General features: G+C 35.7%; 1 protein-coding gene across 2 annotated transcripts in view; it reads left to right on the forward strand.

The window, feature by feature from the left end:
* Window positions 1–13,336, forward strand: part of LOC118186264 (TATA element modulatory factor-like) — a 98,297-nt gene that overhangs the window by 6,572 nt on the left and 78,389 nt on the right. For both annotated transcript variants that reach the window (XM_085815409.1, XM_085815407.1), the window contains exon 2: window positions 5,558–7,180. In XM_085815409.1, the coding sequence (XP_085671535.1) occupies window positions 5,558–7,180 (1,623 nt within the window). The remainder of the gene's footprint in view (window positions 1–5,557; window positions 7,181–13,336) is intronic.

Below are 13,336 nucleotides of genomic sequence, written 5' to 3' on the forward strand. Positions count from 1 at the left end.
ACCTGATATTTTCTAGATGTTCGTCGAAAGTACAGCCCACTATAATGATGTCATCTAGGTAGACCAGACAGGATTCGTAAGATAGACCATGAAGCACTGTCTCCATTAGGCGTTCAAATGTTGCAGGCGCATTACAGAGTCCGAAAGGCATAACTTTAAACTGCCAGAGTCCTTGACCGGTAGCGAACGCAGTTTTCTCTCTATCGCCGGGATGAATTTCCACTTGCCAGTATCCATTCTTGAGGTCAATCCTTGATCAATCCTGGGAAGAGGGTAACTGTCTTTCTTAGTGACATTATTTAGTCTCCGACACCAAATTTTGTCGAGCCATCTTTCTTCCGGACGAGAACTATAGGAGATGCCCATGGACTTGTGGATGGTTCGATGATATCATTTTCTTGCATCTCCTTCAGAAGATTTCCAACCTCTTCCTGTTTTGTGAATGGTAAACGTCTGGGATGTTGTTTTATCGGAGAGTGATCCCCCGTATCAATTCGATGTTGCGTCAGTTTTGTGCGGCCAACATCTCCGGATGACCTAGAAAATAGATCTTCAAATTTTTTAATTGTTTTCTCTGCCGCATGTCTTTGTTCATAGATTAAATTTGCACTCTGCAGAAGTTATTCCATTAATTTCCTAGTTGCCTCAGTCGGAATTTCAAGTGGGGCTTTATAAACACAAGTAACTGGAGTGCACTTCACCCCTTTGGATGTTTCTCGTTCTGTGGCTAACATTCGCCACTCTCACAGGGATGAAATCTTTTGAAAGATCTACTAATGAGGAGGCCATTAATACCTCTCTTAAGCTATTTTCAGGGTATTCAATTAGTCCAAATCTGAAGCTATTTTTTTTCTATGGATCCGGCTATTAATAATTCTGTCATCGGAGGAATGGTGACATCTGTTTTTGTTGTTACTTGGTGAGCTGAGGGAATGTCGCTCTTCATTTCAAACACAGTTATATCTTCTTTTGCAGAGCGCATTTTGTTACGTTTAAAGTCCAACGTAAAGTCGTACTTCCGCAAAAAGTCCAATCCGAGTATTAATTTGTCGGCGATGTTAGTGACAAAAGCTAAGTGCTGATAGGTCTCATTTCCGAAGGTAATGATGATGTTAATTTTACCTTCAATTGGAATCTTATCACCTGTCACTGTTTGCAAAGTCACACAGGGCAGAGTCCAGCGCAACGTTTCAACTCAATTCTCAAGCTACATCTGTTCTTACGATGGTTACATTTGCTCCCATATTTATGATCATTTTACAAAGATGCTTATTCATGTATCCTTCGACGAACAGTCCATTATCTCCGCCGCTCATTGAAGAGATTTGAAGAACTTTCAGAGGGGCTGCATCTTTGCCTGGTAACCTCCACCCCGTGAGATTGCCACATTTTAGTTTCCCTCGTTTTGTTTCACGGGAGCTCTCTTCCAGTCTTGATTCACATGACAGTTCCTGCTGAGATGTCCTTCCAACCCACAGTTCCAGCACTTGACAATTTTCTTCCCAGTATTGTGTTTATTAGGTCTTCTTAATGCCTCCTGAATTTCTCTTATTTCATTTTTTAGTTTTGAAATATCAAAATTTGGATCTTCTATTTGAGCCTCTCTAATAGGATGGCGATCTCTTCGAGTCGCTTGTTGAGCCGACTCGAACTTCATAGAGTAAACCAAGGCAGATTTCAGGTCTTTCAGATCCGCCAGTCTGAGAGCTTTCTGAATTTCCGCATCCTTAACGGCATCGATGAAATGCATCAAAGCCAGAATTTCTTGGACATCAGGTGGACAGTCCGGATATGCTTGATGCGCCAACCTCTCGATGTCAGTCGCCGGTTCCTGAAGGCTTTCCGTGATTTTCTGCTGGCGAGATTTCAACTGCAGATGGCTACAGTCCTTTGCGCACTTTTCCCCGAATCTTATTTCCAGTGCATTCGAGAGGACATTCAAAATATGGTCTTCGGAGAGGACCCCTAAGATGTCTGCAGCATCTCCTCAGAGTGAAGCAGCCAACTGCGAAGCCTTCTTTTGGGAGCCCCACTTGTTATTTTCGGCCACGATGGAAAACTGGGTTTTATATACACTTCATGATGATTTTCCATTGTATGTGCTAGGTTTGATTACCGTATGAGAGTACATTGGGGGAACATTGAAATCTTCTTCATTCTTGGGCCCAGTCCGGTTTTCTTTCGAAATATCTACTTTTCGGAATTCTCTCAATTTTTCTTCAAATCATTCTTTCACAGCTGCTATTTTCGCTCCAGTATCCTCTCTAAGCTCCACGATCTCACTTTTAATCTTTTCTTGTTCCACTTCCATCTGTTCGAATTTCTCTTCCATCTTTTCTTGAATATGGCTTTTATTTCGCTCTTGATCTCAGCCTTTATCTCCTCCTGTTCGACTTTCATCTCTTCCTGTCTGGCTTTCATCTCTTTCACTTCAGCTTTCATCTCTTCCTGTCCGGCTTTCATCTCTTTCATCTTTTTCATTTCAGCTTTCATCTCTTTCATTTCAGCTTTCATCTCTTCCTGTCCGGCTTCCATCTTTTTCTGTCCAGCTTCCATCTTTTCTTGGAATGCAGCAAAGGCAGTCATGAGCTGTTTTAATTGTTCTTCCATCGCTCTTGTCATGGCATTCACCCTCAAATCATACTTCTGACACCAAATGTTACGTTTTTCTCTTTTCTATTCTTCTGACACCAGTTGTTACGTTATTTTCTTCCTTCACGTTCGTACGGGGTTTGTAGATTTTGAGTGAATAACGATGACACTTGATGAAGTATCAAAACACACTTTATTTACCAATAGTCTCAGGACAGCTCCAAAATCACTTTTTACAGTCGTCGAAGGTCTACTATAAATGCGCTGGAACAAACAGCGACACAGCCTTTACACTGTCAGGCAATAACGGTGGAGACAGCTTCACCGCAAAGCACCAAAGTACAGTTCCAACTCTGCTTGGTTGCTCTCAGAACTCCACGTACTCTCGAGGCTCTCCACATGATGCACTCGACGATACAGAAGAGTATAGCTCTCGACTCAGCACAATCTATGACGAAACTTAACGATGCACTAAAAGACTCTCTCGATGCACTCGACGACTACCTCGGCGTTAGACTTTGAGACACTCACTTAGTGACTGACTATCAGCTCGCTAGACGAGGCACACACACACACACTCGATGAGAGACACACTAAATGACTGCAGACCAGCAGGGTTTATATAGCTTTCGGATTGTGTTCGGGAACATTCTGGGCTAAACCAGTAAGAATTCGTTCCAGAAGATTCTCCAACTGTCCATGGTATATCGCCAAATATGGCAACCCTGCCCTCCTTTGCCATTTTATGGCAACCCTAATACTGCTTTGTGGGGAAGCCATCGTACCGCGCCTTTACGTTTTGTAACAATATATTTTCATAATGCATCTTAGAATAACTTTTAACATTTTAATTTAGTTGCACTGTTGTATTTTTAGTTAAATTTTTTCAAATGGCAGCCCCACTAGTCTTAAATTAATGAAATAGTGGCATTTATTAACCTCAGTTTTTGAAAAGTTTGGTCAGTGAAATTACAACCATTGGTTTTAGATAAAAGTTTGATATTGTAAGCCAAATGTTATAGAAAGATTGCTAAAACTACCGACACATATAAGATTCTTAAAATTATATATTTTGTTTTATTATCTTTAACACATAATTTAATTAAATAAGTATTTAAGTTATTTAATTGTTGTTAGTAGTGTGTATGTTAAGCATGGTTTCAGAATGTGGAAGTTTGAAAAATTAAATATTTTTCTTGTTAATTACAGTTTATTTATTTATAAATTGTGTTTTACTTTCATTTGGTACAGTAATGTAGGTTAATCTTTGGATTATGGTAACTTGGCGATTTTTTAGTGAAAATTTGGCGACAAACTCTGCTACAGCAACCCTCTATTTTTTTTTCGCCGCCATTTTGTCTTCACGAAATAAAGACATGTTTCTTTTCTTTTTATTTACTCAACACTTTTTCCAACAATCTGCTAGCCGAATTACACTTATGCTAGAAATTTTATGGAACAAAACTGCTTAATCATGACAAATATTAACTGCAAAATTGGGAAAAAGTGCAGACTCCTTGCCGCGTTTTTCAGAATCGCACATACACAGTAACCATGTACACGGCGACTTATTTTTACTTAAAAAAACATCCCAGAATTGCACAAAAATGGCATTGCGCACACTCTTGACTTTATCCATCTACACTGCTATTTTCTCATAAATTACAAACATTTGCACGAAAATGCAGGAAAATTTTGTGAATCTTTAAACTCGGTAAAAAGCACATATATGAAATTACCTGATCGCGAAAAAGTATATACCCTTTCCAAGAATGAACATTTCCACGTATAATATAAATAAAATATCCAAAAACTTTTACCTTTAAATTATCTGTTATAAACGTCACCAACGAATTTATAATGCAAACATTAAAAATGGTTGCAAATACTTAGTGTCAAATATTTAAATTATTTCCATGCACGTTTACTTCCACTGAAATGTGTACCAAATTGCTACAAACATATAATTCACAAAATAACTATCATTTAATTAAAACATAATTAAATTAAAAAAACACTACTTAAAATATAAATAAGCACATACATTAAATTAATAAAAATTAGCTTACAATCCTAATTACTTTAAACTAAATCATTGCTAATAAAAATTTTCCAATAATACCATATTAATTTATTTACTCCTTACATTTAGAACAATGCATAAAAATAATATCCTCAAATAATTAAAAATACTAACTTACCTAATCTTCTTCAGAATCTTGATTACGTGGCGGATAAACTTTTCTTATTTCCTCCGCTAAATAAAAAGCAAAATTCTCTTTATCATAATGCTTCAGAATGGCGCTTTTTATAGCACTCCACGTGCCTTCTATTATACTGGTATGTGCGCTTGTTTCAGGATCTTTAAAATCATACTTATGGTTCACAGCAAGATGTTGAAAACCTTCATCCTCCAAACAGACATATGATTTCCAGCAATCGGATATTATTATTGTACCAGGTAGAATATACTGCTTAATAAAACTTAATATGCAATCTTTACTTCTATCTCGCATAACCGTAAAAAAACACTTATTACTACCCCTTTCAATCCCACTAAATACCCATTTCCAATTCACTTTAGATAGGGCCATGGGATCCAAAAATTAACCAACCCTGTTTCACACAACACAGAATGAAGCTAAATACAAAATGCTATAAAGTACTGCAGATTTTTTTCCAGATTTCCCCCCTTTTCCGATTAAAGAACTGTAATTCATCCATTAATGTCACATGACATATCTCATGATCTCTCATTTCCCTCACACAAAATAATGCGTAATCGGAACTGAGTACTTCTCACATTATTCCCAAAGTCCTAGGTAGTAACCTTTATTACCTACCAAAATGTTGCCAAACTACCTGTTACCATATTCCAAAGATTAGCCGTAATGTACTGTAATATTCAGTATGTAATGAATTTTAGTGAAGTTCTATGTGTGTAACTTAGTATTATATGTTTTAGATGCGGTTGGTCCTTCCAAAGAATTCATCAGCAGTCATACTTTTTCTGCTGCAAAGTCAACTGAAGACAAAGATGCTGTCTGTGAACACGAATCCCAGTTGGATACTTTTCCAGTTGAGGGATTGGATTTTTGGACTGACACTTGGGGATCATTTTTTGAACTAAAAGGGCAGAATACATTAAAACTTGATTCCAAGAAAGAACTTTCTAGCAAAGATTGTGACTTAACAGATAGCAGTAGTAAGAAAGGTGGAGCAGTATTATCTCAACCTCTTAGAGCTAGTCTATTTCCAGGTGATTCTCAAGTTGTTACAAATGTAAGTCATGAACTTGAAAATATTGAAACATCAAGGGAAACATTATCTGCACATGAAGAAGCTAGTAGTTCAGTTACAAATATTGAAAGAGATACAAAAGCAGTAGATAGTAACATAAAAGAAAATAGTAATGAACAACAGTCATCACTAGTTACTACAGATTTCCAGTCGAATTATCCTTGTTCTGTAGGGAATGGAAATGAAATGTCTGAAAAATTTGATAATAAACTAAAAGAAAGTGATGAATTTGTCTGTGATAATCAACCTTCTGAAACCAGTAAAACTGTGAATAGTTCTGTTGCTAGTGATTTAATTAGAGTTCCTGAAGATGAATTGTTTTCTGAGAGTTGTAAAAATGAATGTACAGAAACATCTAAATCTCTTCTTGAAGAATCATGTATTTTTTCTGAGAAAACCAGTGAGCATGAAGGAAGTTCAGATAAATATTTTTCTGATTCAGCAGAACCTACTTCTGAATCAATTCAGTCCTCAGCATCTAACATAATGACTTCATCACAGAATTTTCTATATGATAATAATAATTTTTCTTCAAGAAATGATTTCTCTCATTGTAATGCTGATATTAATGTCAACTGGGAGTGGGATCACGTATCATCAGATATGTATGCTCTTGCAGAGAATTCTTATGCAAGAGGTGAGGATGATTTAAATCTCCATGAAGCATGTAAACTTGAAAATTCAAATACTTCTTTTAACACAGATGAAATAAATTCATTTCCTGAGAGTGATATTTGGGTTAAAAAGGGAAAATCATTTATTACTGTACCACAAAGTACTACAAACGAGGAGCAAATTTCACATAGTGATGGTAGTAGTAACAGTAGCAAAGATTTTGATGATACTGATACTACAGAAGTTAAAGAATATGATGCCAAATCTTCAAGCAGCAGCAGTTCTCATACTACATCATCTTGTTCATTTGTTAAATTTGCTGTTGAGGGTAATGATAACATTATGCATCGTGGCCAGTCGCCTGTATCTGTAACTACATCTGAGAGATCTGATATCACAAAGCATGAATCGGAGCAGAATACGTCAGGAGATGAAAATGAAACTGCCACATCTTCTGATATTGAAATTCTGTCTCCACCTAATGGAGAAAACGATGACCGTAATGCTTCTCCTTTAAAGCATATATGGCTTTCTCGTCCCTTCAGGGTACGTAGATCTGAAAGTCCACCATCAGATAGCAGTAAAGAAAGTTTAATGCCTGTTGTGCGGGAAATGGAAGAGGCTAATAGTGGAGTTGAAAATATTTTACCTGATGCATTTCATAGTAATAATGGTTAGTAGAATTTTGCATTTATATTTAAGATATATGATTTTGCTATTTTGATCATCAAAATGTGAACTAAATTTTTTAATTCATATCTTGGTGAAAATTTAAGTTTAATGTTCTAACTCTTTTCTTAGAAATTAACTCATTTATTATTAGTAGGTATACGTAATTCAGAAAATTTTTGTTTTTTTATATCAAAAGTACCTCTTCCTCCCCCTTTTCTTTTTTTTTTTTTTTTTTTTTTCAGAATGTGTGAAATTTTTGGAAGTTTTTATGTATTTGTCATCTCTTACAGTTTTAATGTGAAACTCTCAATTTTTCATAGTATCTCCTTTTATCATAGTATCTTCTAAGCATAAAATCTTTTGGTTTTTAATTTTTATCAGTACAGTTCTTTTGGTGAATCTTTGGATTATGGTAACTTGGCAATTTTTTGGCGACCAACCCTGCTACAGCAATCTGCTAGTTTTTTTTTGGTGGACGCCATTTTGTTTTCATGAAGTAAAGGCATGTTTTTTTTTTTTTTTTTGCTCAACATTTTTTCCAACAATCTGCTAGCCGAATTACGCTTATGCTAGAACTTTTATGGAACAAAAGTGCTTAATCATGCTGAAGATTAGGTGCAAAATTGGGAGAAAGTGCAGAATAGCCCACTGCTTCTCGCGTTTTTAAGAATTGCACATATGCGGTATCCATGTACACGTCGACTTATCTTCACTTTAAAAAAAATCCCAGAATTGCACAAAAATGGCATTGCGCAAACGCTTGACTTTATCCATGTACACATTGACCTATTTATACTTAATAAGTCAAAGAAAATTGACAAAAATCCAATTCTTCTTACCCTTGTAAAAAGCGCCAAACAAATAAGTGGGTGATTCTGCACTTTAGCAGTAAAATTGTTTCCAAGTGCTTATTAGCTAAAATCACGATCGGAATTTTCTAGAAAATATCACACATGTCTGATGATCTCTCATTTCTTGAGACAAAATAATCTGCAATTCGAACTGTGTACTTCTCAGATTATTGCTAAAGTCCTACCTAGTAACCTTTATCGCCTTACCAAAATGTCGCCAAACTATCTGTTACCATATTCCAAAGATTAGCCATTCTTTTTTAGGGACTATAAAAAATTGCAGTGAATGAAATTTATTGTATTAATGAAACTGCTTATTGTGCAAAATCCTCTCACTCCGAATAATTTTCAGCATAATTTTTCTCACTGAATATCATTTTTTCTGAATTCGGTTAATCTGCTGTAAATATTTCTGTTTACTTTTGTTTTATATTAATATGTGTTGATTCACATAATAATATGTATATTAACTACTAATTTTATTTTAATCATATTTAAAAGGTCTTTAAAATACCAACTTCACTAATCTTTGGAATATGGTAACAGGTAGTTTGGCGACATTTTGGTAAGATGATAAAGGTTACTAGCTAGGACTTTAGCAGTATACATGGCTAAAGTCAGGAGTGTGCGCAATGCCATTTTTGTGCAATTCTGGAATTTTTTTTTAAAGTGAAAATAGGTCAACGTGTACATGGATACCGTGTATGTGCAATTCTTAAAAACGCGGCAAGCAGTTTGCGATTCTGCACTTTCTCCCAATTTCGCACCTAATCTTCATCATGATTAAGCACTTTTGTTCCATAAAAGTTCTAGCATAAGCGTAATTCGGCTAGCAGATTGTTGGGGGGAAAAAAAAGCCTTTTCTTTGTGAAAACAAAATGGCATCCAAACAAAAACTAGCAAGCTGCTGTAGCCAGGGTTGGTCGCCAAATTTTTGCCAAAAAATTGCCAAGTTACCATAATCCGAAGATTAAAGAATAACTTTTCTTTTAGGATTATCTCAATAAGAAAGTTTAAGATAATTACAAAATTAAATTGCCGAAGAAACATAAAATTTAGAATATTTAATTAAATATGAATATATTTTGCATCAGAATATATTCTGTTTTATTTGACAAATGGAGCTACAATTGTTGCTTTCTTTTTCTTTAATATTCTTTGCATATTTTATTTAAACTTTGTAAGTTCCTATGGCACAGGATATTTATGCTTCTCAAAAGAGCAGAATCCTCTGTCATTCATCCTTGATTGGAGTATTTAATTATGGCAAAGCACACGAGGGCTATCTGCCTAAAGGGTGGGTGCCTTTGTGGAGGACTTTCTAAGGAAAACTGTCTCGTATACATGTTACACATGGGGAAAACCACAAAAACGCCCATGCAGCCAGCCCGTTTGCGGGATTCAAACCTCGGACCGAACTACCAGTGTTCAGCGTCTTTACCGCTTGTCTGCTGGTGGGCCCCATTCATCCTTGAAATGCATAGAATGTTTTGGTACTTTTCTGTTAACAGGGCACAATTTAGCACCAACATAAGTATTAGATCAAAATCTAACTAGATATGATCTAATGTTTGATAGATCTAATGTACTGTAATGTTTAATCTAACTAGATGTGACCTGATACATAAAGTAATACACAGAGCTACATAGTCATCTGTAGTCATACATAAAGCTTCATGGAAAGAATAACAATTTTATATACAGTACAAAGTCCGAGATTCAGACTCGTCGGAACTTCCGCGATTCTGGATTTGGGATTTTTTGGGGATATTAGATCATCAGTTTAAATCTGGTAAGATGGCATGTAGAAATTATAAAATTAAAAATATGAAATCATGATTTATGAAATAACTATGCATTTATAATCAAAATCATAAATGCTTCAAAATTTTAAGAAAAGCTTAATATTTATTTGTTAACTTTATTAAACATTTCTTTCAATGTAAGTTGTTTAAGTTGCTTCGTTTTTAGTGCTAATACCAGGGCGCCATAAATTCATGCAAAGTTCAAATATTCGTAATAAAAGAAGGAATGCACGGAAAAATTTTCTGTTTGTGCCAAGATGGTCTGAAAGACATTGGATTTTTTCCCATGTAAAAAAAAAAAAAAAAAAAAAAAAAAAAAAAAAAAAAAAGATTGTTTACAAAAGTAACTGACAGAGGGTGCTCATTTGGCATACTGAGATGTTTTATGCAAATCAGCCTATCAATAAAACACTTGGCTGGAAACGGATCTGTTATTCGAAGCCGGCAGCATACTTTCTTTACCAGATTGGGCGTAGGTGGTTAACTTATTCTACAAGAATGGTGAATTCACAACTGTTACATTGCAAAAGTTTTGCATGGAGAAAAAGCCCTATTTCATTGAATGGGATACGGAATTTCGTATGACATTCTGGAGGAGTTTGGATTATAGTCAACAAAGTGGCAGACCACCCTTGAGAGGAGACCGTGTCCATGTGGTACAGCGTGTCATGAAAGATATGGCAGCAGAGACGTCAATAGGGAGTAGCAGTGCTCGGGAAACTGAGAGAACAGGGTTTCCAGAAGTGTCAATTTGACGTAATATTCTGCACAGAATGTTGGACCTGTATCCGTACAAAATCCAGCGACTTCACCAGTTATTACTGGCAGATACAGTTGCAAGACAAAAGTTTGCTACATGGTTGCTGGCACAAATGGAACATTATTCACAATGGTTGCTGAATGTCATGTGGATGGATGAGCCCCACTTTTCATTGCATGGTGATATCAATACGCAGAACAGTCATATTTGGGCAACGGCAAACCCTTGTGAGTACCAGAGCCAGCCACTGCATTCTCCTCATGTGAATGTTTGGTGTGGTTTCACCACGTCTTTTATTCTGTGCTCTTTCTTTTTTGAAGAACCCTGTCCTGTATCCAGCATGACAACCTGTACAGTCACTGCAGCATGGTATCTTATGCTTTTGCTTGACCATGTTGTGCCTGCATTGCAGGAAAGACATGTGTTACCTGTTGTCATCCTCATGCAGGATGGTGCCCCACCCCACATTGCACACAACATCAAGGCATTCTTGTTAAAATCTTTCACCGAAGACTGAGTGATAAGTTGCGGTTGTAAGATTCAGTGGCCCTCAAGATCACCAGACTTGACCCTGGCAGATTTTTGGTTGTGGGGATACTTAAAGTCTCGTGTGCACCGGGACTTCCCAACCACACTGGTGGAACTGAAAAATGCCATTCGATTGACTGTTGCTGCCATCGATGGCAACATGCTACACTCTGCTGTAATGGGCGTAGTGACACTCCTCACTTACCTATTACCCCTTGTGGTGGTGGTAATGTTGAACATCTATTACTATAAAATAAATGCATAATGTTATGTTATTGTGATCTGTTTGATTATCTGTTTCTGTTTGCGTGATTTGAATAAAATGTCTTAGTATGACATGTGAGCGCCCTCTGTTGGTTACTTTTGGAAACTTTTTTTTTTTTTTTTTACATGGAAAAAAATCCATGGTCTTTCTGACCATATTGGCACAAACAGAAAATTTTTCCGTTCATTCCTTCTTTTATTACGAATTTTTGAACTTTGCATGAATTTATGACGCACCTGGTACTTTAATTTTCTAAACAGACATAATTTCTTTTTTAGTTACATTGTTGAAGTCCTGTAATTGCTGTGTCGAGAATTCTGACTAACTTGTCAATCGAAATTTTTTTATTTTCTGTAAATTCTCTCACTTTCTTCACTATCGGTGCAGTATTTTCTTGATCTAGAACCATACTACAGATTTTGCCATTCATTAATTAATTAGTGATTAAGGAACATTGTCATCACAATGAAAATCTTCTTTTAAATATCATCTTCATTTATTATCGCTTCTCCACATTTCTTTATAAAGTCCTTTAATTGGAAAATTTCACCTTTGGTTTGCAATATCCGAAAACCTTTAAAATTCTCGCCTATCATTATAAAATTTAGCTATCAATCACTATACTTATTTGGCTATGTATCATGACATTGGCAACTAAAGATGAGTTTTTCCACTAAATATTATCTTGCTTCTATCGTGCTCTGAGACAATTAAGCCTGAATTGTATTAGTTTAGTTATTTATTATACTTGTGTCTGTTTCTTGCACATGCTTAAGGCTTATCTGAGTCGTGAATAAATAAAGTCCCACATATACTTAAGGCTTATTGAGGGCTGGTGCTAGATATCTTACCGCCTGGTGCAGTCTCTGTGGATCCCAAATTCTGCTACCAAGCACCTCCCTTGTGTTCCCTAAATTCTGCCGCCCATTGCAGCCATATGAGTCCTGGCGCTGGTTCTGGGTTTATATGAATGACAAATCAGTTATTATTAATTCAAATAGCACTAAGTGTAATCTTTTGGCATATGAGTATCACTAAGAAAATAAATTTTTAACATATGGAAAGAAATTTTTGTTAAAATTTTCCTCGTCAACATTGCTTAGTGTTTTTAACTTGAATCTGTAATCATCACCAAGCATAATATTAACTAACTCCACAGCTCCATTATGATTCTTTGCAACAAAAACAAATATACTTGATGCAAAAGGAAATACTATTAAATTACCATTGAATTTCTAAAATGCAAATCCATGTGTACTCAAGCACATATGTGCTATGCACTTACCTGGTTGCAACATAAATAGTTTTTGGCAACATGATGGTTCAAGATACATAATGACATCAAGAAAATTTTATTTTAATAATTTAATTTATGGGATTCAAAAGTATATTAAAAGTACAAAAACACCTCTTTTGTACATGTGCTGTACCATGCATCAGTACAAAAACATATTTTTTACTCGATTCCATTCAGGCAAGTTTATTTGAATATGGCAAAGCACACATTGGCTATCAGCCTTTGAGGACAGCTGCCTTTGTAAAGGTATTCCTATGAAAAACTGGCTTAAATTACATATAGAGAAAACCAGGAAAATCGTGGGAAAAAAGTGAATCGTCAGTTAGCTCGTTCAATTGGATTTAAACCCAGGTCAAATCACCAGTATTCTGCAGTCTTAACCACTCAGCCTTTGATTGGGGTCTAAATGTGTCAGAACAAAAGATGAAAGGTACACGAATTTTGCTTCCCATTGAGGTGCATAACTGACTGTTTAGAAAGGATACATTACATATAAGGAATTATGTTTGTAATTAATTGTATAAAATTACGAGGGTAAGTTGAAAAATAAGTTTCCCCTGTCGACTGTGGTCAGAGTTCTGTATGAAAGTCAAAAAATAGAATGAGACATTAAAGATATGACATACCTTTATTTTATTATTCTCGTACGAG

This window comes from Stegodyphus dumicola, chromosome 4, assembly GCF_044657685.1.
Source record: "Stegodyphus dumicola isolate Sdum_Otavi_A_Nest chromosome 4, ASM4465768v1".
Classification (NCBI taxonomy): Eukaryota; Metazoa; Arthropoda; class Arachnida; order Araneae; family Eresidae; genus Stegodyphus; species Stegodyphus dumicola.